Source organism: Festucalex cinctus, chromosome 14 (genome assembly GCF_051991245.1).
Source record: "Festucalex cinctus isolate MCC-2025b chromosome 14, RoL_Fcin_1.0, whole genome shotgun sequence".
Classification (NCBI taxonomy): Eukaryota; Metazoa; Chordata; class Actinopteri; order Syngnathiformes; family Syngnathidae; genus Festucalex; species Festucalex cinctus.
Genome location: NC_135424.1, coordinates 400,871 through 427,542, shown reverse-complemented (window position 1 = coordinate 427,542; position 26,672 = coordinate 400,871). Strand labels below are relative to the sequence as shown.

Here is a 26,672-nt window from a genome sequence, read left to right as displayed (position 1 = left end):
TTTACTTTAATGACATTTTGACAGAGGTAATCATGAATTTATTCATTCATGTATAATACAGTATATCGCTATATTGGATTAATTTTTATTCATGTATTTTATGTAATGTATGTTATTTATGTATTAATTAATAATTAAAGGGATACTTATTTAGCCATTTTTGGCAGTCAAACGTTAATATTTTGTCTATAATTTGATGTTTTCATTATTTTTCATGTACAATTAGTAGTACCTTTTAAAAACATGTTTTGCAACTTGCAGTCAACTGAAAATGTGCTCAGGTAACCAATCACAGCTCAGCTTGTGAATGTCACATGACAGGTGAGCTGTGATTGGTCGTTACCTGAGCACGTGATGTCATTTTCAGTCGACAACAAGAGTATTAATTGTATGTGGAAAATAATTCAAGTATCTAATTACAGAGAAAATCTGAACTTTTGCTCTAATGGGCTAAATAAGTGAAGTATGCGTCCCTTTAAATCTTGAATCAACATATTGAATGATTGAATTGAATGTGGCAAACCTGTTAAGTGGGATTACTATTTGGTTGCAGGTTTGCCAAAGCAGCATTGGGGCTTTGAGGACGGACGGACGGACGGACGGACGTAAGCGAGTGAGCGAGGAAGCGAGCGTGTCATAGTGGCGTTGTGGCGGCCATGACGTCGGTAGCGGGCGAGTTGGAGCACATGGAGATCCAGCAGACGTACAGCGAAGGCGTCAACAACCGCTGGGACGCCGACGACTGGGACAACGAGAACAGCTCGGCCAGGCTCTTTGAGCGCTCGCGCATCAAAGCGCTCGCAGGTGAGGTCGGGGGTCAACCTGCCAATCCGTGCAGCTGCTCTTTCATTTCATTTTAGAACTTCCGATTAATCAGCCAAAACGATCGGCCAATATTTTCACTTGAAAACGTTGTTAGCGACGAAAAGCCAAGTTTCCCACACTGCGAAAGTACCCTGAATGCACCATTTTTGCTTGCGTAGCATTAGCAACTCGCAAGTGTGCCGCGTATGTTATTCTGCTTCTTCTGTTGTCCCCAAGCGTCCTTTAAGATGTTTAATGACGCCGCAGTTGGACTGAACCGTAAAACAAAATACGCAATGTTAAGAATGACATCCGCTGTACGTTTAAATCCAAAACGTGCGTTCTTGGAGGGCAGTCGTGGTCGTTTTTGGTGATCAATTAGCATTTTGAACACGGCGAAAAGCTCCAATTTTTCACCTTGCTGTCCCTTGAAATGACATCACAAGATTTTCACTTGCAAATGTCTCATGACAAAACAGCTGAGCTGTAATTGGTCGTTACCTGAGCCTTTATAATAATAACAATAATGATAATAAGTGCAATATAATCATTTTCATCAGTTTTGACTAGTGGGGCCGCTGAGAACATTTTGGACTTGACTTTGAAAGCATTTTGTACTTTGAACCGCGTCACACCTTCTTGATCCTCAAGTGATGATTAACCAACCGCCTCTTGTCATTTATTATCTGCGTGCGCGTATGTGTTATAAATGCAATGAAGATAAGAAGCATCAGGACATATTTGTCGACGAGTCCAACCAAATCTGACGGCAATGGAAGTTGCGACGCGTCATTTCTGAATTTTTGAAGCCGTTTGGTCATCTTCAGCCTCCTTCACCGATCGTGCGATCGTGCGCGTGCGTGCGACACTCGCCTCACTCAATAATTGACAAACTTGTGAAATATGCACGAGGGTGTGTGCGTGCACGCGTGCGTCATGTTACTCCATTGAACGGGGCGACATCTGTTGTCAACAATCAGACGTCGTTAAAACGATACTTGACCTCATTCGACAATTTTCAGCACTGAAAAGTTCATATTTGGTCTACAATTAATGTGATAACCTCATTATTTTTCATGTACAATTCATACATTTATTCAAGTCATTTTTCTGCATGCTGTCGAATTGAAGTTGCCACAATATTATTCTTTTTATTTTATTTTTTTAAAGATATTAATCGTACATGAAAAATAAGTTACCACATTATTATTATTATTATATTTATTTATGTATTTATTTAAAGATAACGACCAATCGCGGCTCACCTGTTTTCTGGGTTTGGGTTAGTAAACTGAGCCATGATTGGTCGTTAGCACAAGTGATGTCATCATCAGTCGACAGCAAGTTGAAAAATGACTTTTGAAAGGTACTAATTGTACATGAAAAATAATGAAGTTACCACATTAATTCTCGAGAAAATAAATGAACTTTTTACTGCTGAAAATGGCTCAAAGAGTCAAATATCCCTTTTAATCATATTGATCATCAATATTGGGGAAATCCTCACATCTGCAAAAGCAAATCCACAAAAGCCAGCTGGCCGATATGCCGCAAATTCACTTTGCCGTATGTAATTCCAACTGTGGACACTAGGCGGCTGATGTTGGTGTGCTGTATACATTTTGCAGTCTTCGGTTCAATCCTGCACAATTCCAGCAGTCGGCCAGGAAGTTATTGGAAGCCTTAACGTACAAAAAAACAAACAAATTTTGTATTTCATGTTCAAGCTGATTGATTTGAAGCAACATCCTGCCGATAAGGCGCATTCCACCCACATAGCATATTTACAAAAGCAGAAGTCGCCATGGAAACCAAGTGCAATGAATTCCACAAAGGCGGCTGGCTGGAGGAGAGTGCCTCTTCCTCTTCCTCTTCCTCTTCCTCTTCCTCTTCCCGTGTGCGTGTGTGTTGACAGGAAGTTGTCCCAACTTTTCACTCAAGTTGGCCACCTAGACAGGAAGTGGCTGATGGGAGTTTTTGTTGTTGTTGTTGTCCTTCACACAGGAATGTCTTTGGGTTTGTTTATCTTTGCTACATTGTGGGGCCCATACATGCGTGTTTTTCCCCCTTCAACTACCTTTGTGGAAAAAGTCCAATCTCCGCCATTCGTTTGCTTTCAATCAAACAGGAAGTGGCGGGCGGCGTGGCTCAGACAGGAAGAAGATGCGCGTGCACGCACACACAAACGAGTCGGCTAGCGGCTCATTTTAGCGCTGAAACATTTGTCAGGATGTTTGGACTTGGGACTGGCTGTCGGGAGGAAACGTCCGTCCGTCCGTCCGTCCGCTTGCTCGCTCGCAACTGTCGACCGTCACTTTGATCACGCCCCACCTCCACTTTTTCACCTTTGACCCACCAATGGCTCCATTTGATCATTAACGTTCTTATCATTTACATTCTTATCATTGATCTTCTTATCGTTTACCTTCTTATCGTTAGCAGGTTGTTGGCTTGTTGTTTGTCAACAATGTTGAGGTTGTTTCCTCCTCGGCGGACGTAATAATCCCGACACTTGCAACAAATTGAATGACACATTTTAATTAAACAAAAAATATATATATATAACTATTTCATGGTTGAAAATATTTGAAATGTTACATTTAAAAAACAGTTGAAAAAATGTACAAAAGCTATATATAATAATTAATAAGATATAAATGAGGAAAAATAAAGTTTAATAAGTCAAGGCAAATTTAAAAAACTGTGTTTTCAGTAGCTAAAGATATACTTAAAATGCTATATACCATTTAAAATCTAAAAAAAAAAACTATTAAAACTAGATTTGAAAAAGTGAGCCCAAAAATCAATTTATTTATTTTTTTTAAGTTTTCTTTTTCCACGAGTATGTGAATTCTTTCTTTTCTCTGTTAGTCTTCCTCTTTGGGTCTGCCTCTTATGCAAATGAGGGCCAACTCGATTGGCTGTGCGCTCTGTGCGGCCCCTCCCCCCGCTGGCCCCTCCCCCACCCCCCTACGGAGGTCTTTTCAGTCTGGAGCTTTTCAGTGTTGCGAGCGTCACGCTGGTCAGGGGACGAACGCAGTCCTTCCTTTTTCCCTCCTTTCCTCCTTTCATTTCCTTTCCTTCATCTTTTCATCCCTCCATCTGTGACTCTCCTTACACGCGGTTTTCGTCGTCATTGTTTTTTTCCTCAACTCTTGTGGCGGGCGAGTTGAATGAAGACTCACAACACATCATGGATGCTCGCGCATGGACGCAAGCTCCTCTGAAGACAACGGATTGATGTGAAGAATTATTTTTTTTTTCTTTTTTTTATTAAATTCTGGCGGCCGCTTGACTGAAGCGGCGTCCAAGTTTTGTCGCCAATGGAGCTCCAGAGCGCCAGCAGCGCGTTCTCTCCGACGCTGGACTACGCCGGGCCGCTTTCCCCTTCTTCTTCTCCTTCGGGGGTCGCCGCCGGCCCTTCCCACGGCCACATGCGGGCGTCCAGCCCGGGGCCCGGCGGGGGCGGAGGCGGCGGAGGCGGCGGCGGCTTCCCGGGCCAAGCGGCGTTCAACTACAACCAGCTGGAGGGACGCTTCAAACAGCTGCAAGGTAAAAGATGTTTGCTTTCTTTTGGGAATGTCGACGGACGGACGGCGAAGAAGAAGAAGAAGAAGGCGGAGGCCAGGCCGGGGAAGAAAACAACTTTTTGGGAGCTTCTGCCGTCGAAGCGTTCACCGTAAAAAAAAAAAAACTTGTTGAGCAAATGACTGGAGAATCGATCTTGACAGGAGTGAATGTTCTCGAATGTCACACCATGTCGTGTTCATTTCGTCAACGAAAACTAACACTAAAATGTTAAAAACGTTTTTTACCGGACTAAAACCCTCATTAATAAACAATAACTGTGACTTAATCAGTATTCATTTTCGTCGACCAGTGAAGACGAGACGAAAATGTACTTCGCGCCATCAAAACTGGACTAAAACATGGACAACAAGTGGTGACTGAAATTGGACGAAAACTGAAACAAAATTTTAATATGGCGGATTAAAAAAAACCTTTTCATGTCCTGCTCATGGTCGACATCTTTCGTCTCTAGCTTGGAAGATGTTTGTATCTAGCAGCTAGCAAACTAAAACAAAAATTCAGAAAACGTTTTTTTTTTTTTTTTTTTTGATGAAATAAAATAAAAACTAAAATGCTTGTATAAAAAAAAAACAGAAAACTAACAAACTACATTTTATGTTTACAAAACTAATTATAGCAAAAAAATGTCCTTTGGTTTCATCTTTGGTATTATTTTAATGAACGAGTCTTTTTAATGTGATTTGAAGTCGATTTATTTTGATATTAAGATGGAATAAGGACGTTTGAAAGTGTGTCACACAGAAGTGACATCATCTAGCAGCAGCCAATAGAAAAGCACCAAAAGATGACATCGCTCTCGTGCTGTTTTGTAAATATTGCGCACAAGTAATACACATTAAAAAAAAAAAAAAAAAAAAACTTAGTAAAACTAAGAAAAAGTAACAAAACCACCCTGAAGACTAAAAATTCCGAAACTATAACAACCCTGGAATGGGGGAAAAAAAATGTCAACTATTTTGTTCATTTTGATATGAAATGGAAAAAAAGAAATTGTAATTGACCTTCGGTATACATGTAACCATAAAAATATTTAGTTTTTTCGTCCCCAAGACATTATTATCCACGTGCTTTTCAGATCTTAGCTGCTTGCTTTTCAAGCGTCATTTTAATAAGAAGCAGTTGGTGAGCTCGACTTTTGCATACTTTTGCTGCTATTTTTCAAAGGCACGCTAAAAAAAATCATTTTATGACATGAGCTGCTTGGTGTTTGCTAGCTTGTCAGGCATTAGCTGGGTTGCCAGATTTGTGTTTTTTTTTTTTTTTTTCTTGCATGTGGAGAGGAGAGAATGTTGTGAAATGTCTGCAGTGGACGTGGAAAGGCTTCACTTGACATTTGAGTCATGACAGAAATCACAAAACAAAAACTGAGTCATGCTGCGTAAATGGGAAGACAACTTCCGTCTTGTCTTCAGCAACTTTCGGAGAACAATCGAGTGTCAATCGCCTGACAACGATGGTTGGTTCACCCATGAACATTTGATTGCCAAACTGGAGCTAATTGGGGTTTTTGGTTGGACGTACGTTTTCCTGACATGATGATGTCGCATGCCGGCAACTGTCGTTGAGCAGAAACTTTGCTGGATGCTCGTAAGTTCAACCTTGGATGCTTCTCTTCCTCCTCCATCTTCTTCTACTCCTCCTTCGTTGGCCAGCGAAATATTTGACGACATCTGGAGGAACTTTTGTGCAAGTTCCTGCTCGTGCAAGCTCAACTTGGTTTTTGTCTTTGGAGGAGAACGTCGGAGCTGCTCAACCGTTTCTGTGCCAAAGGACAATTTTTTTTGATGGATTTTGGAGACCGCTTCTCCAATTGTTGCACTTTGCTGGTTTAGGTGATTGCATTTGACTCCGAATGAAAAACTGATTGATTGATCGATCGATCGATTGATTGATGGATAGTCCAGTTTAGGGCCACACGTGCATCATTTGAATCAATATTGATCTGATGAAATGACAAATGAAACCATCCTGTTCTGAAATGCATCAACGCGTGCTACGATTTCCTCGCAAAACTCGCCTCGCGCTGACCAACCGATCAGAACTTAAATGTGATGTCATCGTCTCTAAAACATCTCGTGTACCATCCATCCACTCTTGACGATAATTAAATGGAGAATTTCCTTGAGGAAATATTCAGATTTGAGTATTCAAGTGAAAGCGAGTCGCCCGAGCGCCATTTGTGTCACAATCGTCACATGACGGCGCAAAGGCGCACGCCCAAAACAGGAGAATGAGCCACGAAAGCTCTTGCTGCCGTTGTTGTCGCGCAGCAGCCAATGAGATGGCAGCTCGCCGCTCTGCGGGTCCCTGAGCTGTTAACTAATGGAAGGGAAGGGGAGGGGCCTAACGCGTCTTCCTCCCGCGTGGGCGGCTGCCTCCTCGTCTTCCTCATTCATCTTTCATGAGCGCCGCCGTTGCTCTTTCGGCCGTTTGCTGTAATTAGAGACGAGACGCCGAGATGAGGAAGGAAGAGCCGTGCTGCTCCTCTTCCTCATCTGCACCCCAAATGAGCCTTCAAGGTGTTTAAAAAAAAAATTAAGTATCAAATCAATCCTCTTTATTGCCAAGAGGTTTTTTTTTTTGAAGGGGTAGAGCTCAAATATTTTAATCAATGATTATTCGAACAAATATTTTCGCTCGTTTGCTCCCAAAAACGTAGAACGACATTCTATTTGAAATGTCACAGACATATTTATAATTTTAGTTTTTATGCTAGAGCATACAGAAGATTTGATGCAGCCCAACTGCAGAGAACAAGTGTAAAAAATGGCAGTAATGACAAAAGCAGCCGTCAGGTGGAAGCAGAGTATAAGAGATCAACCATGTTGTCAAGGATGGACTGTGAAATGTGTGCGGGAGACTAACGATGAAACGATGAAGAGTCGTTTGAGGTGCTTTTCGCTTCTGGTCCGAATGGCCGAAAGTGGAACAGGCTGCGTCCAGGCTCAGTTGGCTCGGCTGTAATCGGAGCCGCACGATGGGAGTTTCTCGCCGATGGCTTTGTCAGCAGCGTCCTTGGCGCAGTGGCCTCAGCGTGTCCACGATGCACTCGATGATGGCATCTCGCTCGGTAACTGATGCTGGGAGATCTCGTTTGAGGTCCTCGTCACTATTTGGTTGCCTGCAAACGGGATCACTTTTCCAGACTGGAGGCCGGAGGTGCAGCAGTTGCGCTATTGGGGGCAAAGTACTCACCCCTGCGGGGCTCCGCTGCTGATGGTCTTGGTCTTGTTTCCGGTCCAGCAGGAAGGAGTGCTGATATCGATATATCGCGATAGTCTCCTGATCCATTCTCAATACGGCTACGCAACTATCGCGATATTTGTAGTTAATATACAGCCACTAGAACGGTTCCATTGTTCATGACTTATTGAGCAATGTCTTGGTGGACCACTAGGGGGAGCACCTCATAAGAGTGGTGGAGAAATGAACGCAAGTCTTGCGGCAACTTGTGGAAGACGTCCGGCAAACTGTTTGAGATAAAAGATGACGTATACACTGAACGTTTCTTTTATACAATGTTGAACATTCAAAATGAAGGAAAATTTGATTCATATCAGAAAGCTGAGAGGGAAAATCCCAGCACAGGGATCCGTTTGCTGTCCCGAGAGTAACCTGCGTTTCGACACGGATTTTGTCAATGACGCCATTGAGACGGCCGGAGCGGTTGTGCCGCGTGGCTCCCACATGAGCTTCCGCGAAAGCGGGCAACAAAACGTTGGGGGGAGGCCGCAAGTCAAGACATTGAACTGCTTCGCTGGCAACGTCCCGGCAAGAAAGGCGGCGTTGTCCCACGCTCGCTGCCAAGGTGACACCAGGAGGAAGTGATGGACGACCGCCACGCCGTCTGCCTCAAACCAGTTTGTGTGTGCGCCCTACCATGAAAGAGGTCTTTGATGGGAGTCGCCCACTGAGCGCGCTCCTGGCTGCACATTGGGGGAGGGGCCTACAGACGACACTTACACAAACGGCAGAAAGCGAAAGTTTCAAATACTCGATTTGCGTGACGTGCGTCACCCTCTGCAATCCGCATCTTGTTGTTTGCGCTTGAATCCAAAAGCGTGCTTGGACTTTTTGTGGGTGTGTTCCTGATAGAAATGTCTTCCCAAGTTTATGTTAATAAGTCAAACTGGATTCCGAGGTGCAGGGTTTTTCCTGTGTCCAAAATTCAGAGGTGGTCACCTCGAGGGCAGGGTCTAAAATATCAACATATCGAATCGATATTCCTTTTCACAGCCCAATATACATTCATAAAACCATGAATTTTAATACAGGTTTTTTTCCCCCCCCGTAAATTAATGTGCCAAATTAATCGGTTAATCGGACACTGATTATAATCGGCTGATTAATGGCCTTCAAACATCGGCCAAAACAATTGTCCAATTGAGCTAAATGGCTGATTATTTTCCCCTTAAAACATTATCGAAGAAAGCCAAAGTTTCCGACGCTGTGACAGTACCCTGAATGCACCATTTTGCTTGCATAGCATTAGCAACTAGCAATTGTGTCACGTATGTTATTCTGTTGTCCCGAAACGTCCTTTGAGCTATTTAATGACGCCGCAGTTGGAGTTTCCTGTCAAACTAAATACATAAACGTTAAGAATTACATCCACTCTATATTTAAATACAAAACGCGTGTCGTTTTCAAAACATTGCTAGCCTAGCACGAACAGGACATTAGCAAATGCTAACAGGAAGTTAGCATTTACTTTGAGTGTTTTTCCTTCAAATATCGAATCGGGCCCATCTGAATCGAAACAATTTTGTCAATCTGAATCGATACCCAACCCTAACCACCTCCCACCTTATTTGCTCACCACCTCCGGCATAAGTGACGGACTGAGAGTGACTGAAAAGAATCATAAGTGTATTTTGAAAATGATTTTGTGGGTGTGACACCTGCTGCCTTGCTGACCCGCATGAATAATTGAAAGGAGCTGCGAAATATTGCACGAGGGGATTGATTGGCTGCCGCCGGTGTGACATCACAGATGTCGGGCTGCTTGAGTGACAACCTGACCTTTGGTTGCCACGGCGACGGCACAAGCAGCAACAACACCTCGGTGACACATTAGCGTCTTGCTCGTTGTCTTTTTTTTTTTTTTTTTTTTTTTTTTTTTTTTCTCTGCTTGTCGCGCATGAGCCGAGGAATGTCCCATCTGTCAACACGCACACGCTGCTTCGTTAGCGCCACAATGCTACATTGAAAAGATGCTTTGTGTGCTCCACGCTCCGGAATGTCACGCGCGCAACATTGACCATTTAAATCACGTTAACATTCAGTTAGAAACTGACACACTTTGGACTGATTTTGGAAGGTCCACAAGAATATTGTGTTCTGTTGCTATCAAAACATGGAACCTACCAAAAGAAAGATTTGCATCGCTTCTTTCATCAGGAAAAAAAAAAATATATTTTCATCTGTTTCCATTTTGCAGCAATAAGCATGAGGATATAGCTAAGTTTCATCATTATTCACATTCCTGGTGAAAACTGTGGAAAAGAGCTTGTTGCAACATTGCCCTGGTTGATCACTTCTCCTCTGCTTCCACCTGCTGGCCGTTTTTGTAATTATATATTTTTTCACATGTTCTCTGTAGTTGAGAGGCTGCATCAAAGCCTTCTGTATGCTCTAGCATAAAAACAAACAAAAAAACATAAATACGTCTTTGGGCCACTTAAAAATTTAAAATACAACATATTTGTATGTTTTTGGGAGCAAATGAGTGAATGATTTTTCACAGTAATTATCAAAGATAAATATCAATATGGTACATTTTATTACTATAAATCTCTGCCAGTGTTGACATTTTCAAATACTAATTATGGCACCATTCCTAGAAAATCACAATGTCCCGTCAATGGTGAGTTGTCTTTAAAACAGGGCTGGAGGTTACTTGTGTGCTGCTTGGGGATTACCACCTTGGTGACCCCAGAACAAAGCTGTACAAGTTTGTATCATGCACGCTAGCTTAATGCTAACATACACTGTGAAATGCCATAGGTGGGCTAACGTAAATTAGCACAGATGTTAGCGTCGTTGGAAACCTTCAAGTAACTTTCTTTAATGCACAAACTTTTCCAGTACGCCCAGGATGTTGTGGCACAAAGTGGTACTGCGCAGACTACTTATAAATTAAAAAAAAAAAATCCTTTGAAAAATCATTTCAAAATCCACCATAAAGCACCAATGATGAAGCCCGATGATATGATATAGCAGAGTATCATTTAATCAATCAATGTTTACTCAAGTTTGTCTCACATGTGCTAGCTTAATGATAACATACAATGTGAAACGCCATAGGCGGGCTAACGTAAATTAGCAAAGATGTTAGCGTCGTCGGAAGCATTCAAATAACTTTCTTTAAAGCACAAACAGCGCATACAACAAGCACTTTTATTTTGCGTCATCTCTTCCACTGCAGCTCATTACTGCTCGGCATGTTGTGGCATAAAGTGGTACTGCACTGACAAAAAAACAAAAACATAATCCCTTCAAAAATCACTTCAAAATCTACCATAAAGCACCAGTGATGAAGCCTGGTGATATGGCAGCGCTTCATTTAACCAATCAATCAATCAATCAATCAATCTTTATTTATGTAGCACTTTTCAAAAAAAAATTGCAACTCAAAGTGCTTTACATAGTTTAAAAACAAATCCACAGCCCATCGCCCCCACAGTATTGACCCACTAAAAATTAAAAAAACAAATTGTGGGCGTCCTCGCATTGCACGAGGCTTCCACATGACGTGACGAGCTTCCTTTCTATGCGATGACATCACTGCGGCGAGGTCCAGTTGGGTTTGTCCGTTTCGTCCCAGATCCACTTTTGACGGGGATCATCGCCGTGGCAACGACGAGATTTGGAGCGGCCCAAACCTCTCGTGGGGCAGCAGGAATGTTGGAATGCTCCAAGTGTGTGTGTGTGTGTGTGTTTTGCCATGACCGCATGATGAGTGCGTGCGTGTGTTTGGATAGTGTCATGTGATCCGGCGTGACTTGGAAACATACAAGAGACATGTGAGTGTGTTTTAGTGGATCCAGATGTTGGACGCCGACTCGCTGGTCTCTGATTGGACGCTCGGCGTCGTCACTCGCATAACTGGACGCCAACGCGTGATGACACGCCCCCTCTTTGCAACGCTAGCTTCCGAAAAAGTCACTCATAAGTGTCGAACAATCCAAGAACAACTTTTGACATACAACATAAAAAAATTTGAATAATTAAAATACAGGCGCATGGTAGGCCCAAGTGTTTATCGGATTATTTTAATCATCAATACGTTTTTTTTTTTTTGTTGTTTTTTTTTTTAAATCAATACATTAGCTTAAATTGAATCCAATTCAGTTTTTGGTTTGTTCCAGAACCCGAAATCCGAGGACTTGGACCGTTTCACGTTCCACAAGGTTTCTGAACACAAAATTGATTATTAAAATAGTTGTCATTCAATTTGATCGCCGATTAATTGTCAGTTCATCTGTCTCATTTTTGATGGATAAATGATCAAAAATCAGATCTTTTATTCGGAAAGTGGAAAAGAAAAAAAAAGTCATTTGTCCATATTTCATGTGAAAATGATTGAAGTTACTCAAAGAAATTTGTAATATTACAAGAAAGGAAAAAACAAATTTATAGGCATAATTGTGACATTATGGGAAAAACAACACATTTGCAGTGAAGACATTGAAATATAAAGGAAAAAAAATATCCCAGACTAAAGATGAGATATATTAAAACATTTACTACGAGAGAAAAAAAAAATTCAGAACATGAGAAATGTTTGTATTTCACAATATAGTAAAAAAATATGTAAATGAAGTGAAAATGTTGCAAGCAAGAAAAATTGCATCCAAATGTTTACACACAAGATTGTGTTGGGCTGCAATTGGCATCAATTGTCACATTCATGCAAGAATCTGATTGGTGGAGATCAACTTGTGGGAGGGGCTTAGCCCACAGGCTCTGTCTGTATGTGTGTGCGTTTGCGTGTTTGCGTGTGCAAATCAGGCCTCGTCATCTCGTGATGCGCCGCAAGTCTTCCGTTTGCTTTGCCGCTCACTCGTGGCGACCCACGTGTGCCTCGTTGTCCTCTCCCTCCACATTGTGTGTGTGTGTGTGTTTGCTTGTTGATGTCTGTTTGTGGAAGAGGGCGTGCTTAGTTGTGTGCGTGCGCGCGCACCTAATCAATACGGCGCAATCTCTCGTTACTGCAGCACACTTCCTGTGTAATGGAAGACTTTGACTTTGACTCGTGTCGATTTGCGGGTTGAAGGTGCCACCATTTGCTGATTTATGGCCTTGGGAGCTTCTCCTCATCATAAAATGGATGAAAATCATCTTCAAGGGATGCTTGACCCATTGAACTATTTTCAGCAGTGAAAAGTTTGTATTTTGTCCAGAATGAATCTAATAACTTCATTATTTTTCATGTACAATGAATACATTTATTCAAAAGTCAGTTTTCTACTTGCTGTCCACTGCTGATGACATCACCTGTGCTAACGACCAATCATGGCTCAGTTTACGCACCACACCCAGAAAACAGGTGAGCCGTGATTGGCCGTTAGCACAGGTGATGTCATCATCAGTCGACAGCAAGTGGGAAAATGACTTTTGAATAAATGTCTTCATTGTTCATGAAAAATAATGAAGCAAAATATGAACTTTTGACTGCTGTACATTGTTCAATGGGTCAAGCATTCCTTTAAGGTGACCTTGTGACCTCTTAGTTGTTTTCCTGCCTCAGTTTGGGGTCGCAGTTGTTTTCTCGGAACTTTGACCTTGGCGGAAAAGCAACACAATGCTCGTCATGTCTCTTGACGAGCACCATTTCAAAACACTTTCTTTCCTATTTTGGGTTTCATTCACGCACACACGCAGTGTTGCGTATTTGTGGACGTTTGTCTGGCACAGGAAGCCCCTCCCACACTCCCTCCCTCCCTCCCTCGCGTGGCGAACAATGCGCGCACAGGAAACGCGCGCACGTCCGCTTGTCATCTGCTGGAAACGATCGAGCATCAAAGTGGAAGACAAACGTCATGAGAAATGTGAATTTGACGTGTTTTTGTTTGTTTTTTGTGGTCAGACGAGCGCGAGGCGGTGCAGAAGAAGACGTTCACCAAATGGGTCAACTCTCACCTGTCGCGCGTCTCCTGCCGCATCACCGACCTCTACGTGGACCTCCGCGACGGCCGCATGCTCATCAAGCTGCTCGAGGTCCTCAGCGGGGAGAGGCTGGTATGCGCGCACGCACACACATTATTCACATAGAGGAAGCTCTTTACAAAAAATCTGGCCAAACCCTGATGATGATGATGTCATAATTTTTTTTTGTATTTATTTTTTGAGCTGTAGCTTTTAAAAGTCAAATGTACCTTGGATGTTAAAATGTGCGGAAGAAGGAAGCAAATGTCAGGACAAAAGAGAGGAAGGCCTAAATGTGTGCTTGCTTGGTCACCACGGCAACAGTCGCACAACTAGTGGACATGATGCCCCGCCCCCGCCTGGACACCTCCAGTATTACAGGCCAAGTTGTCTTTTTTTTTTTTTCTTTTTCATCAACGTGTCCACGTTTCACATCCACATGGAAAACAATTTCATCCGATCACATATTCATTTCTTCATTTTGATGTCCTGGTCTTGCTGTTGCCGTGGTGACGTGATGTGCGGCTGTTCAAAGCAGCCCTGCAAGTTTGGTAAACTTGATGTGCAAATAATAATAATAATAATAATAAAAAAGATGTTAGAAGATAGCAGAAGCTGTTTGCAATCTCGTTGCAGCTGCATGAGATTGCAACATCAAAACAAAAAAAAATCAACATTAACAATGTTTCTCAACATTTTTTTGTCACCTCGCACGTTTGTTGTTGGTGCGAGCCGAGCACATCAGCAAGGGAGACGTTACAAGACATAAATAAATGAGTGGCGCAACAGTTAGTTGATTGTTTGCTCATAAATGGATTAGCAAACTATGCACAACTTTTTTGATCATTTCAAAAAGAAGTTGCGGGCCAAAACGCAATTGAACGATCGTTAAAGGGGGAACTTTATTCTTTTTCATGAACAATTATAATAATACATTTATTGAAAAGTACGTTTTCTACTTGCTGTCGACTAATGATGACATCACCTGTGCTGAGGAAGCAGGTAACAACCAATCGTGGCTCGCCTGCTTTCTGGTGAAAAATGACTTTTTAAAGGGATACTTGACTCATGAAGCCATTTTCAGCAATCAAAAGTTAATATTTTGTCGATAATTAATGTAGTTACCACATTGTTGTTGTTAGGATTATTTATTTATTTTTTTAATGGTATTAAGTGTGCATGAAAAATAATTAAGTTAATACATTATTATTATGTATTTAAAGATATTAGTTGTACATGACAAATAATGAAGTTACCACATGAATTATCAGCAAAATATGAACTTTTCATTGGTGAAGGTGGCTCAATGAGTCAAGTATTCTTTCAAAAGTCCTTTTTCTGCTTGCTGTCGACCGATGATGACATCACCTGTGCTGAGGAAGTCGGTAACGACCAATTATGGCTCAGTTTGCTGACCAAATCCAGAAAGCAGGTGAGCCATGATTGGGCGTTACCGACTTCGTCAGCACAGGTGATGTCATCATCAGTTGACAGCAAGTGGATACTTTTGAAAGGTATTAATTGTACATGGAAAAATATGAAGTTATCAAATTCATTCTGGAGAAAAAATATGAACTGCCGAAAATGGTTGAATGAGTCGCGTATCCCTTCAAAGTCTGCCGTTAATGACTGACAGTGCCGAAAACGCACAAAGAAATATGAATGGATTGGGACTCATTTACTGAATTTCTTCTGCAAAAAAATCTGCCAAAATGCTGATTGTTGCTTTCCAAAGTCAAAATGTCTTTTGTTGAAAGATAATCGATCAGTCTCAGCGAATGTTTGCTGACGGACGGCTGAAAAAAAATTTTTCATCGCGGATCTTCTGATTGGCTGAATTTGGGATGGATGAGCTTCCCCAATTGCAATGAAAATGAACGTTGTGTCCGTCCGTCTGTCGCCAGCCCAAGCCGACCAAAGGGCGCATGAGGATCCACTGCCTGGAGAACGTGGACAAGGCCCTGCAGTTCCTCAAGGAGCAGCGCGTCCACCTGGAGAATATGGGCTCGCACGACATCGTCGACGGCAACCACCGCCTCACGCTCGGACTCATCTGGACCATCATCCTCAGGTTCCAGGTACCGCGACAAGACGCACAACCGCTTTCAAAACAAGCCGCGTGTTGCAAGCAGGGTTATTATACTTTTGCAGTTTTTCATTTCACTTAGTTTAAGGTACTTTTCATTCGTTTTCAGGGTGGTTTTTATTTGTTTTAATTATTTAATAAATGCTTAGTTTCAGAATGAGTTTTTTCTTTTAAGTGCATTGCTCGATGACATCACTTCACTTTCAAACGTCCTTAGTCCAGTTCAGATCAAAATAAATCGACTTCAAATCACATTTCAAATCATCCCCGAAGGCTCATGCATTTAATTAATTACCATTTTTGCTATCATTTATTTAATTCATTTAATGTTTATAATTTTTTGCCATAATTTTAGTTTTGTAAACATAAAATGTAGTTTGAGGTAGTTTTGTTTTTTGTTTTTGTTTTTTAAAAGTGTTTTCATTTTTTTTTTATTTTGTTAACGGAAATGTTTTTTGAATTTTAATTTCTTTTTTTTTTTTTTGGTTAGTTTTGGTTAACTAAAATAACCTTGGTTACAATTTTTTTTTGCTCTTAAAATCTTTTTTTCTAATTGTTTTTTTTTTTCAATTATTACGTCCGTGAAGGCTCTCTGGACTCAAATTATTAAAAAAAATAAACAAAAAAAAAAAAATCTAATTCAAACACTTAAAAAAAAAGAGAAAAAGACAAATTGCTGCCTTCATAGGATTAACTTTGCAGTGGCAGCGGCACTGTAGTCATGTGACTCCAGCGATGATGTCATCAGCACGGGCATTTATAAGATGACAGGATTTAAAAAAAAAACAAAAAAATGTGTTTTGTGTTTGAAATGGTGCTAGCGGAGGTGACATGAAGTCGAGTGAGGATTTGTGAACGTGCCGTGTGCACACTCGTGAAGGTGTAACGTGCTGTCGGTCTTGCGTTGCTTCACGTTGCCGTTTTGGACCTCAGCAGTCTGCTTTGCGTTTGTTTTTTTCCTCGATGATGTCGTCCGGCGGTCTTGACGCGCTTGTGTGTGTGCGTCAGATCCAAGACATCAGCGTGGAGACGGAGGACAACAAAGAGAAGAAGTCGGCCAAAGATGCTCTGCTGCTCTGGTGTCAGATGAAGACGGCCGGGTCAGTCCAACGCAAAATACGTCAAAAAAACAAAAAACAAACATCATCTAGTTTAGCTTTTCAGTCCGCCAGCGTTGCTGAAGACAGATGAACGTTTGTTTACATGCAGAGTCGAGGAATGTGACGATACAGCGATAAATCGTGATACTTTGTCTCCCAAATAGATTACTTTTGCAATGTTACACACACAAAATGTGTTAGTCAATTGTTTGATCTTATAAACTATGTAACTGACATGACAATAGTGTTTAAGAAACACACAAACGTGTTGACAGAACAGAAAGTTGTCTCTGTACAGAAGACATTTCCATTAGGGATGTAACGATATCGTGAAATTGCGATATTAAAACTGCCCCAAATTATCTTCGTTGTCACGTTACGGTATTAAAATCAGTACATTTAAAAAAAAAAAAAAGTCAGATCGATTTCCCTTTGTGCAGTTGTAGCACCCTCTGGTGGCTCGTTTTTTGAGTGCAGTATAATTTTCACGAGGCATGTTGTCTCCCTTCTATGTATGTTGTATGACCTTTTTTGTATCACCAACCTCCCCACAATATTGTGATAATTGTCATATTGTGACCTTCATATCTTGATAATATTGTCTGGATATCATGACATCCCTAATTTCTATTAAAAAAAAAAAAAATAGACAAAAGTACTCAGTATGAAGAAGACACCAGTTTTTGATTTTGTGTACACAAAGAAACTATTTTCTTATTAAAAAAAAAACATCAATTTATGTCTTGAGTAGTTTTATCGTAGATTATGGTGACTTTATGACCTGACCAATATATCGATAATCGCAGTATCATTATACCGTGTGATCGTTATTGTGAGCCTTGTATCGCATATCGTATCGTGCGGTCCCCAGCCTGAACGCCGATTGCGTTGAAATCATTCACGATTGTTTACGGAAGCAATCGCTTGATTGATCCTTTCAAACCGCTCGGAACTTATTTTTCAAAATTTTTGTTTGTTTGTTGTGTTGTTGTGTTTCAGATATCCAAACGTCAACATCCACAACTTCTCCACCAGCTGGAGGGACGGGATGGCCTTCAACGCCATCATCCACAAACACAGGTACGAACAGCAACTTCCAGCAGCGGCAACCTCGCCGGCAACTTCCGACAGTTTTATAAGGAGCAAGAAATAACGTGCGGAAATATGATAACCCGCACGGAAACACGCTCTACCAAAGTAGCAAAAGTCTCACAAAAAAGTGAAACTGACAAAAGAATTGTGAGTACGCAACAATGTGACATCAGCATATTGTTTTTGGCAACTTTAAAAACAATTCCACTTGCCACACAAATTCATCTCAACCATTATTTGTCAAATACACTCAACTCAACTCAAGTTTATTTCTATAGCGCTTTCAAACAGCCTGAACTGTCACAAAGCGCTTTACAAAACAAAAAAAACATAACATAAAACATTAACACCAATACAATCACAACAAATCAACATTCTTCCATCCCAACATACGCTTTGATGTTTGAAGCAGTTTTTAGATGAAAGACGAGAGAATCAGTCTCCCTTTTGTCGCACGTCAGACCGGACCTGATCGACTTTGACAAGCTGAAGAAGTCCAACGCGCACTACAACCTGCAGAACGCCTTCAACCTGGCCGAGCATCACCTGGGACTCACCAAGCTGCTCGACCCCGAAGGTCAGATCCGTGCTCGTTTTCACGCTTTGACTTTCCCATCTATCTGTCGATCGACCGATCGATTGAGCTGGCTAGCTGGCTGGCAATCTCGCTATCCAGCAAGTTAACTCTCTATCTAGTTAACTATCGAGCTAGTTGGCTGGCTATCTAGCTATCGAGATAGCTGGCTATCTCGATAGCTAGCTGGCTATCTAGTTAGCTAGCAAGCACGTGTGTTATTCACAGACTTTATTTACCAGTAACAAGCCTTGAAAATGACACTTTGTCCTTCAATCTGTCTTCAAAATGTTGCGTTAGTTCCCAGTTAATTAATTTTAGCCAAAAGACCATAACTAAATGAAAATGTCTTGTTGTCAAAATTGTCAGTTTTGTTGCCTAAAATTGGATTAAAACTGACTAAATTATGAATAAAACTTAAAACTAATTCATTAAAATGACAGAATTTGAGTCAAAAAACTAAAACAAAATGAAAATGTCTTGTCAAAAGGAAGACTGCTGTTGGAGTTAGCACGTGGCTAACGTGGCTGTTCCTGTTTGCCAACTTTGGATGATGATGTTGTGGAAATGTTCCTCACATTTATTTCTTTATTTTTGGTGGCAGACATCAGCGTGGACCACCCGGACGAGAAGTCCATCATCACCTACGTGGTGACCTACTACCACTACTTTTCCAAGATGAAGGCCCTCAAGGTGGAGGGCAAGCGCATCGGCAAGGTGAGCGCAACAGCAACTTTGAATGCTTTTTATTTGTGGAAAAAGTGCCCAAGACGGAAGAAGGAATTTTGCCATTTTGTGGCCTCGTAAATTACAAAGTCAACCTTTTTTTTTTTTTTTTTTTGCACGCAGGTTCTGGACAACGCCATCGAGACGGAGAAGATGGTGGACAAGTACGAGTGCTTGGCCTCGGACCTCCTGGAGTGGATCGAGCAGACCATCATCATCCTCAACAACCGCAAGTTTGCCAACTCGCTGGTGGGCGTCCAGCAGCAGCTGCAGGCCTTCAACACGTACCGGACGGTGGAGAAGCCCCCAAAGTGCGTACCAGGCGCCTGCCGCCAGACTTGCAACCAACCCATCAATCTGATCCATTGGACGCTGCTCGCGTGCGTGCGTGTGCGTGCGTGTGCGCAGGTTCACGGAGAAGGGCAACCTGGAAGTTCTTCTGTTCACCATCCAGAGTAAAATGCGGGCCAACAACCAGAAGGTTTACACGCCCCGCGAGGGCAAACTCATCTCGGACATCAACAAGGTACACACAAAGTGCAAGTTTATACATTTAAACAACTTCAACATGAGAATCAATCATCTTTTTGTTTTTTTGTAATTGTGGAGTGTAATCATTGAAATTGGATGAATTGCACAGCCCTGCTTGGCTTGGGATGATGCATTTGTCAGCCCTGACATTATTGTTTTGTTTTGTTCTCCCCGATAGGCGTGGGAGCGTCTGGAGAAGGCGGAGCACGAGCGCGAGCTGGCGCTGAGGACGGAGCTGATCCGCCAGGAGAAACTGGAGCAGCTGGCCCGCCGCTTCGACCGCAAGGCCGCCATGCGCGAGACCTGGCTGAGCGAGAACCAGCGGCTGGTCTCGCAGGTGACGACGTCGTCGTCGTCGACGTCGTCGTCACCTGCGACGGGTTTTTTTTGAGCGTGTCGCTCTTCCCCGCAGGACAACTTTGGCTTCGACCTGCAGGCGGTGGAGGCGGCCACCAAGAAGCACGAGGCCATCGAGACCGACATCGCCGCCTACGAGGAGCGCGTTCAGGTGCACGCCTTCGCTTTTCACCTCGTGTGCTGTTTTCCAAACACACAATATTCATCAGGAGTATTTGGGTCAGAATTGAAGTCACGATTATCAAACCATGTTATATTTTTGAAAATGTTTAACTCATTGACTGGCAGCCATTTTGACTGAAGCTAAACATGAAACCTACCAAAAGAAAGATTAGTCTCTTCTTTCATCAGGAAAAAAAAACAAAATTCAATTTGTTTCCGTTTTGCAGCATTTAGAATTTTAGAATATAGCAAAGTTTCATCAATATTCACATTCCTGGTGAAAGCAATGTCAAAAAGAGCTTGTTGCAACATGACCCTGGCTGATCTCTTATACTCTGCTGCCACCTAATGGCCATTTTTCATAATAACTACCATGACCAAAATGTGACTTTCTATTGGCTATGCAATGGTTTTTGTTTGTTTTGCTCGGCAGGCGGTGGTGTCGGTGGCCAAGGAGCTGGAGGCGGAGCGCTACCACGACATCAAGCGCGTCGCGGCCCGGAAGGACAACGTGATGCGTCTGTGGGAATACCTGCTGGAGCTGCTGAAGGCGCGCCGCCTCCGGCTGGAGCAGACGCTCGGCATGCAGCGCGTCTTCCAGGAGATGCTCTACATCATGGACTGGATGGACGAGATGAAGGTCACCTCATTGAGTACCATTTTGCTTTTGGAATTTCATTCTGTGCTTCTGTTGCTTTTTATTAGTCTTAGTTCTGTAATGAATGCTTAGTTTTAGTCTTAGTTTTTTTATGTGTATTATTTGTGCGCAATATTTCGAAAACAGCATGGGAGTGACATCATCTGAAGGTGACTGATTTTTTTTTTTTTTTTTTTTTGGCTGCTGCTAAAAAAAAAAAAAAAAAAAGTATAAATACGTCTTTGGGACACTGAAAACATTTCAACCAAAGAACGCATTTATACATTTTTGGCAGCAAATGAGTCAATGCTCATCAGTTTCTTCCTTGACAATCACACCACATTTTTGCGGTTCAGTAAAAATGAATGTTTTTTTATTTATTTATTTTTTTTCTTAGATGCTGCTGCTGTCTCAGGATTACGGCAAACACCTGCTCGGCGTGGAGGACCTGCTGCAGAAGCACGCCCTGGTGGAGGCCGACATCGCCATCCAGGCCGACCGCGTCCGCAACGTCAACGCCAACGCGCAAAAGTTTGCCAGCGACTCGGACGGTGAGAGCGCTGGACCCTTTTTCGCTTTTCGGAAAGCTTCAGACTGTAAACGTTCCCGTCGGGTCTTCCCCGGTCAGGGTACAAACCGTGCGACCCCCAGGTCATCCGCGAACGCGTGGCCCACATGGAGTTCTGCTACCAGGAACTCAGCCAGCTGGCGGCCGAGCGGCGGGCGCGCCTGGAGGAGTCGCGACGACTTTGGAAGTTCTTCTGGGAAATGGCCGAAGAGGTTTGTCGCCGGAAGCAAAAAATAACTACACAAATACAAATAAAATCAAACATAAAAGAGAACATTCAAAAAACATATTTACACGTTATTAGGTGCAAATGAGTTAATAAACTAAAATAAAAGTCAAAATGTTTGAATTTACAGATAAATTATCGTAGCGAAAAGGTGTCTTCAGTTTAGTGTAGATTTTTTTGACCACTTTGTCAACAAATTTGTCTTTCATAAAAAGCAATGTCATGCAGCATGTCACTCAGTTTCATTGGCAACATTTTCATTTTATTACCTGACACCATTTTTTTTGGTGTTAGATTGCAAAAGTTAAGCTAGTGGCCCGCCAAGTCATTGCTCCATAAGTCATCAACATTGGAGCCCTCATCGTGGCTGTTATCGGCTACAAATACTGTGATACTTGCGTAGGTGTATCGATAATCTATCGGGGACAAAGTATCACAATTTATTGCAATATCAATATATCGTCACTAACTAGTTTGCCTGAGTTGCCCAACCAACGGCCCAACTAATTTTCATGACTTGTTAAGCAGCCATAAGTGCAATGAATTTTAATGAGCTACTTTTTCCTGACTTGTTGCGCATCTGCAACTCGTTTTCACCAGTTGCCATTATTTTTGATGAAAGATTCTGCATTTTGCTTGCTAATCAATGATCGGCGATGTGCCCGTCGCGGCGCTTCAGGAGGGCTGGATCCGCGAGAAGGAGCAGATCCTGTCGTCGGAGGATCACGGCAAGGACCTGACGGGCGCCCTGCGGCTGCTGAGTCAGCACAAGGCCTTGGAGGACGAGATGAGCGGACGCTCCGCCCACCTGCAGCAGACCATCAGGCAGGGGGAGCAGCTGGTGGCCGACGAGCACTTCGGGGCCGACAAGATCCGAGAACGCATCCGAGACATCCAGGTGGGCAGAAAAACAAACGGCAGACGGGAAACGAAACGAGACGAGTGGTGCTGATCGGTTGCTGTGGCGTGCAGGACCAGTGGGCGGCGCTGGAGCGGCTGGCGGCGGTCCGCAAGTCTCACCTGCAGGAGGCCTGCAACCAGCACCAGTTCCAAGTAAGACGCTTCACAAAGTGACATTGCGAATCGGTCGTGCACAGAAACACTTTCAAATTGTGCAAAAAAATGAAATGACGTCAAACTGGTCTCAGGCGTACGCCAAGTAGACATGATGATGTCGGTCCCATTGAAAATGAATGGGGAATGGCAAATAGGAAATTGTGGCAAAAGTCAGGAAAATTGCTTGTATTATGTGGCGTGCATGCGGGACAACAAAGTGGGGAGAATTAAAAAAATAATAACGAATTTGAGTAATGTATGTGGATGATTTCAGCATTCACGCAAAAAAAAAATGCTCAAAGATTTTTCGATCTTCATTTGAGAAAGTGTTCCCTCGTTTTTTCCGCTCGAGTTAGGTTCCAAAAAATACGCGCAATAAATGAAATCCAGCAAGTAGTTATTTATTCGAAATGTTTTAAGGCTCTAAAATCCCTCACCAGGCAGCTTTTCTCATGCAGGCATTTTCCATGTTCTCACATTTTTGTCATGTTCAAACATTCTCAATGTTCAAGCCTTCATCAGTTGTATAAAATAGGTTTGACAAAAAACTTGTCTCATAATGCGTTAGGATGTTGAAAGTTTTGCAGCGTGCGTGTGCAAGCATTTCTGCGTTTGTTTTTGAGGCGGACGCGGACGACATGGACACGTGGATGCTGGACGCGCTGCGCATCGTGTCCAGCGCCGACGTGGGCCACGACGAGTTCTCGGCGCAGGCGCTGGTCAAGAAGCACAAGGACGTGTGCGAGGAGGTCGACAGCTACCGGCCCGTCATCGACGCCCTGCGCGAGCAGTCGCGCACGCTGCCGACCCGCCGGGCCGACTCGCCGCAGGTGAGCCGGCGACCGCCGAGGGCCGCTCCGCGTGGCGCGGCGAGACTTGACGTGTCCGGCCGGCGGCAGGTGCAGAGCCGCCTGGCGGGCATCGAGGAGCGCTACAAGGAGGTGGTGGAGCTGGCGCGCCTGCGCAAGCAAGCGCTGCAGGACGCGCTGGCCTTGTACAAGATGCTGAGCGAGGCCAACGCCTGCGAGCTGTGGATCGACGAGAAGGAGCAGTGGCTCAACGCCATGCACATCCCCGACAAGCTGGAGGACCTGGAGGTGGTCCAGCACAGGTAACAACTCCACCTTCCTTCACAAATCACAATCACAATCCTCACAATACGCAAGTCGTCATCAATCGGCAGAAAAATGGCTTTCAATCTCCGAAAATAATTTTGTATGACTGAAACATTTTTCAATTCACCAAAATATTTTTGTATGTTTGAATCTCTGAAAAAGCTTTAAAATAAAAAAATAATAATTAATTAAAAAAAAGACACTTTTTTTTTTTTTTTTTTTTTTTTTTTTTTAAGTATGACTTTACAGTGCTTGAGCCACAAATTTTTAGAGGTCAACGGTCACAAGATGAGTTTCCAAAAAATAAGTCTTTGTCCTACAAAAATGTTTTCGGAGATTCAAACATTTGGGATGAGATTTCAAGTATTGGCAGGATTCTGATTCCATAAAATCAAACATTAAAAATTGACTAGCTCTAACCCAGGGGGAGTATGGCTCTTGTATTTGTTTAATGAATGAATTAATGTATTTATTATTATTCTGGCTTGAAGTTGCTTCTAAGATTTCATTTTTTTTTTTGTATGCTTAATGTGCAATACAAAAATTTGCTTGTTCATTTGTACAAGTGAATGGAAAGACTTGGATGTTTTCTTCTGATAATGAATCATAAATGTGATGATATCGTTCATATATTGCGAGTTGTGAATTTTGGCGCTGGCTTGTTTTGTTTGCGCAGGTTTGAGAGTCTGGAGCCCGAGATGAACAATCAGGCCTCGCGGGTGGCCGTCGTCAACCAGGTTGCCCGGCAACTCATCCACAGCGGACATCCCGGCGAGAAGGAAATCAAGTCCCAGCAGGACAAACTCAACACCAGGTAAACATGGCAGCCATCTTGGATCTTCCTCCAAGTGACAATCCAAACGCGCAAGCTGGCGAACGTTTTGTCCTCGTCAGGTGGAGTCAGTTCCGAGATTTGGTGGACCAGAAGAAGGAAAGTCTCAGCTCGGCCTTGGGAGTCCAAAACTACCACCTGGAGTGCAACGAGACCAAGTCCTGGATCAAGGAGAAGACCAAGGTAGCGCTCGCGGCAAACGGCGACACACGCATCAACAACTAGGGCCCGGTCGATTCATTTATTATTGGCCTTCAAACTTCGGCCTAAACAATCGGCCCATTTGCCTGATTATTTTACCCTTAAAACGTTATCGAAGGAAACCGAAGTTTGTGACGCTGTGGAAGTACCCCGAATGCACCATTTTGCTTGCGTCGCATCAGCAACTAGCAAGTGTTAGCGTATGTGTTATTCTAACTCAAGTCACCATTTGGAACTCGCTTAGGTGATCGAGTCGACGCAGGAGCTGGGCAACGACCTGGCGGGCGTGATGGCGCTGCAGAGGAAGCTGACGGGGATGGAGCGAGACCTGGCCGCCATCGAGGACAAGCTGGCCGACCTGGCCAAGGAGGCGGAGCGACTCGCCTCGGAGCATCCCGACCAGTCGCTCGCCATCAAAGGCCGCCTGGACGAGATCACCGCCGTGTGGGAGGAGATGAAGGTGCGGACTCGCCGCCACAATTTCACAAAAAATGTATATTTCACACGTCACACCAAAAAGGAGGCTTGTTTATTCATTCATTATTATTTCAGTGATTTAAAAAAAATGCTCACGTCAGCCCAAAGCATTGCTACACATGCTGACTTCAGAACAAAATTTAAAAAAAAGTCACTCTTGCGTCTTTTGCTGTGAGATGTGCATGCACTTATGGCCAACAACGAGGCGCTCTAAAGCAGCCACACCAGACTGAAGCCCCGCTCCACGTGCTGACTACCAAGTTTGGTTTTTAAAATGATGATAATAATAATAAATGTCCCCCTTTCTGTCTTTTCTTTTTTTTTTTATGTGATGCGCGCATACTTATGGCCAACATCGAGGCGCTCTAAAGTAGCCACACCAGATTGAAGCAATGCTCCATGTGCTAGCTATCAAGTTGGGCTAATACATAAATAAATCAATACATTTCCCTTTTGTGTTTGTGGTTGTGACGTGCGCACACTTGTGGCCAACAACAAGGCACTGTGGCTGACGATGAGGCACACCAGTGATCTATTGAAAGGAAGATTTTTTTTCTCTTTTTTTTTGGGGTGCAGGCAGAGCGAGAAAGCTAACTGCACGTTAGGGTTCTTCCATTCAGGCTCCGCCCCCGTTTGATGCCACGGTTTGTTTGCGCGTTTGTTTCCAGGGCAGCATGAAGAAGCGCGAGGCGTCTTTGGGCGAGGCCAGCAAGCTGCAGCAGTTCCTGCGCGAGCTGGACGACTTCCAGTCGTGGCTGTCGCGCACGCAGACGGCCATCGCCTCGGAGGACATGCCCAACACGCTGGCGGAGGCCGAGAAGCTGCTGGGCCAGCACGAGGCCATCAAGAACGAGGTGCGCAACTACGAGGAGGACTACCAGCGCATGCGCGACATGGGCGAGATGGTGACGCGCGGCCAGACGGACGCGCAGCACATGTTCCTGCGCCAGCGGCTGCAGGCGCTCCACACGGGCTGGAACGAGCTGCACAAGATGTGGGAGAACCGACGCAGCCTCCTGTCGCAGTCGCACTCCTACCAGCTCTTCCTCAGGGACACCAAGCAGGCCGAGGCCTTCCTCAACAACCAGGTGACCCAACCGCGCCCTCGTCACACTTTTGTTTTGAAATGGCCACTTGGAAGACATCCGTCCGTTTTCCCTACTTACGAAGAAGAATTCCAACAGAAAAATACAAACAAATACAAATAAATCACAAATGACAAATAAGAATTTTTGTTTTTATTCTTAACAAATAAGAATAAAAAGAAAAATACTAAGAAGAATTTAAACAGAAGAAGAATAACGCGCTCATTTATAGTGAACATGCTACGTATGGTAGCAAAAATTCAATGTTTTTTTTTCTTCTTGTTTTTTCTCTCATTATGTAT

General features: G+C 43.3%; 1 protein-coding gene across 3 annotated transcripts in view; it reads left to right on the top strand.

Moving 5' to 3' along the window:
• sptbn1 (spectrin, beta, non-erythrocytic 1) overlaps window positions 1-26,672 on the top strand; it is a 55,062-nt gene that overhangs the window by 10,892 nt on the left and 17,498 nt on the right. The window contains exons 4-25 of one of the 3 annotated variants that reach the window (XM_077495323.1): window positions 554-804; window positions 13,487-13,638; window positions 15,450-15,623; window positions 16,640-16,731; window positions 17,731-17,811; window positions 18,285-18,400; window positions 19,002-19,114; window positions 19,247-19,434; window positions 19,532-19,649; window positions 19,833-19,991; window positions 20,067-20,162; window positions 20,607-20,813; window positions 21,208-21,361; window positions 21,439-21,590; window positions 22,284-22,502; window positions 22,577-22,657; window positions 23,284-23,490; window positions 23,560-23,771; window positions 24,452-24,589; window positions 24,670-24,790; window positions 25,053-25,268; window positions 25,954-26,373. In XM_077495323.1, coding sequence (XP_077351449.1) covers window positions 657-804; window positions 13,487-13,638; window positions 15,450-15,623; window positions 16,640-16,731; window positions 17,731-17,811; window positions 18,285-18,400; window positions 19,002-19,114; window positions 19,247-19,434; window positions 19,532-19,649; window positions 19,833-19,991; window positions 20,067-20,162; window positions 20,607-20,813; window positions 21,208-21,361; window positions 21,439-21,590; window positions 22,284-22,502; window positions 22,577-22,657; window positions 23,284-23,490; window positions 23,560-23,771; window positions 24,452-24,589; window positions 24,670-24,790; window positions 25,053-25,268; window positions 25,954-26,373 — 3,564 coding nt within the window. In that variant the 5' untranslated portion in view covers window positions 554-656. Of the gene's footprint in view, window positions 1-553; window positions 805-3,812; window positions 4,357-13,486; window positions 13,639-15,449; window positions 15,624-16,639; window positions 16,732-17,730; window positions 17,812-18,284; window positions 18,401-19,001; window positions 19,115-19,246; window positions 19,435-19,531; window positions 19,650-19,832; window positions 19,992-20,066; window positions 20,163-20,606; window positions 20,814-21,207; window positions 21,362-21,438; window positions 21,591-22,283; window positions 22,503-22,576; window positions 22,658-23,283; window positions 23,491-23,559; window positions 23,772-24,451; window positions 24,590-24,669; window positions 24,791-25,052; window positions 25,269-25,953; window positions 26,374-26,672 lie in introns of those variants that run through there. The other 2 variants (XM_077495322.1, XM_077495321.1) reach the window with 2 other exon arrangements.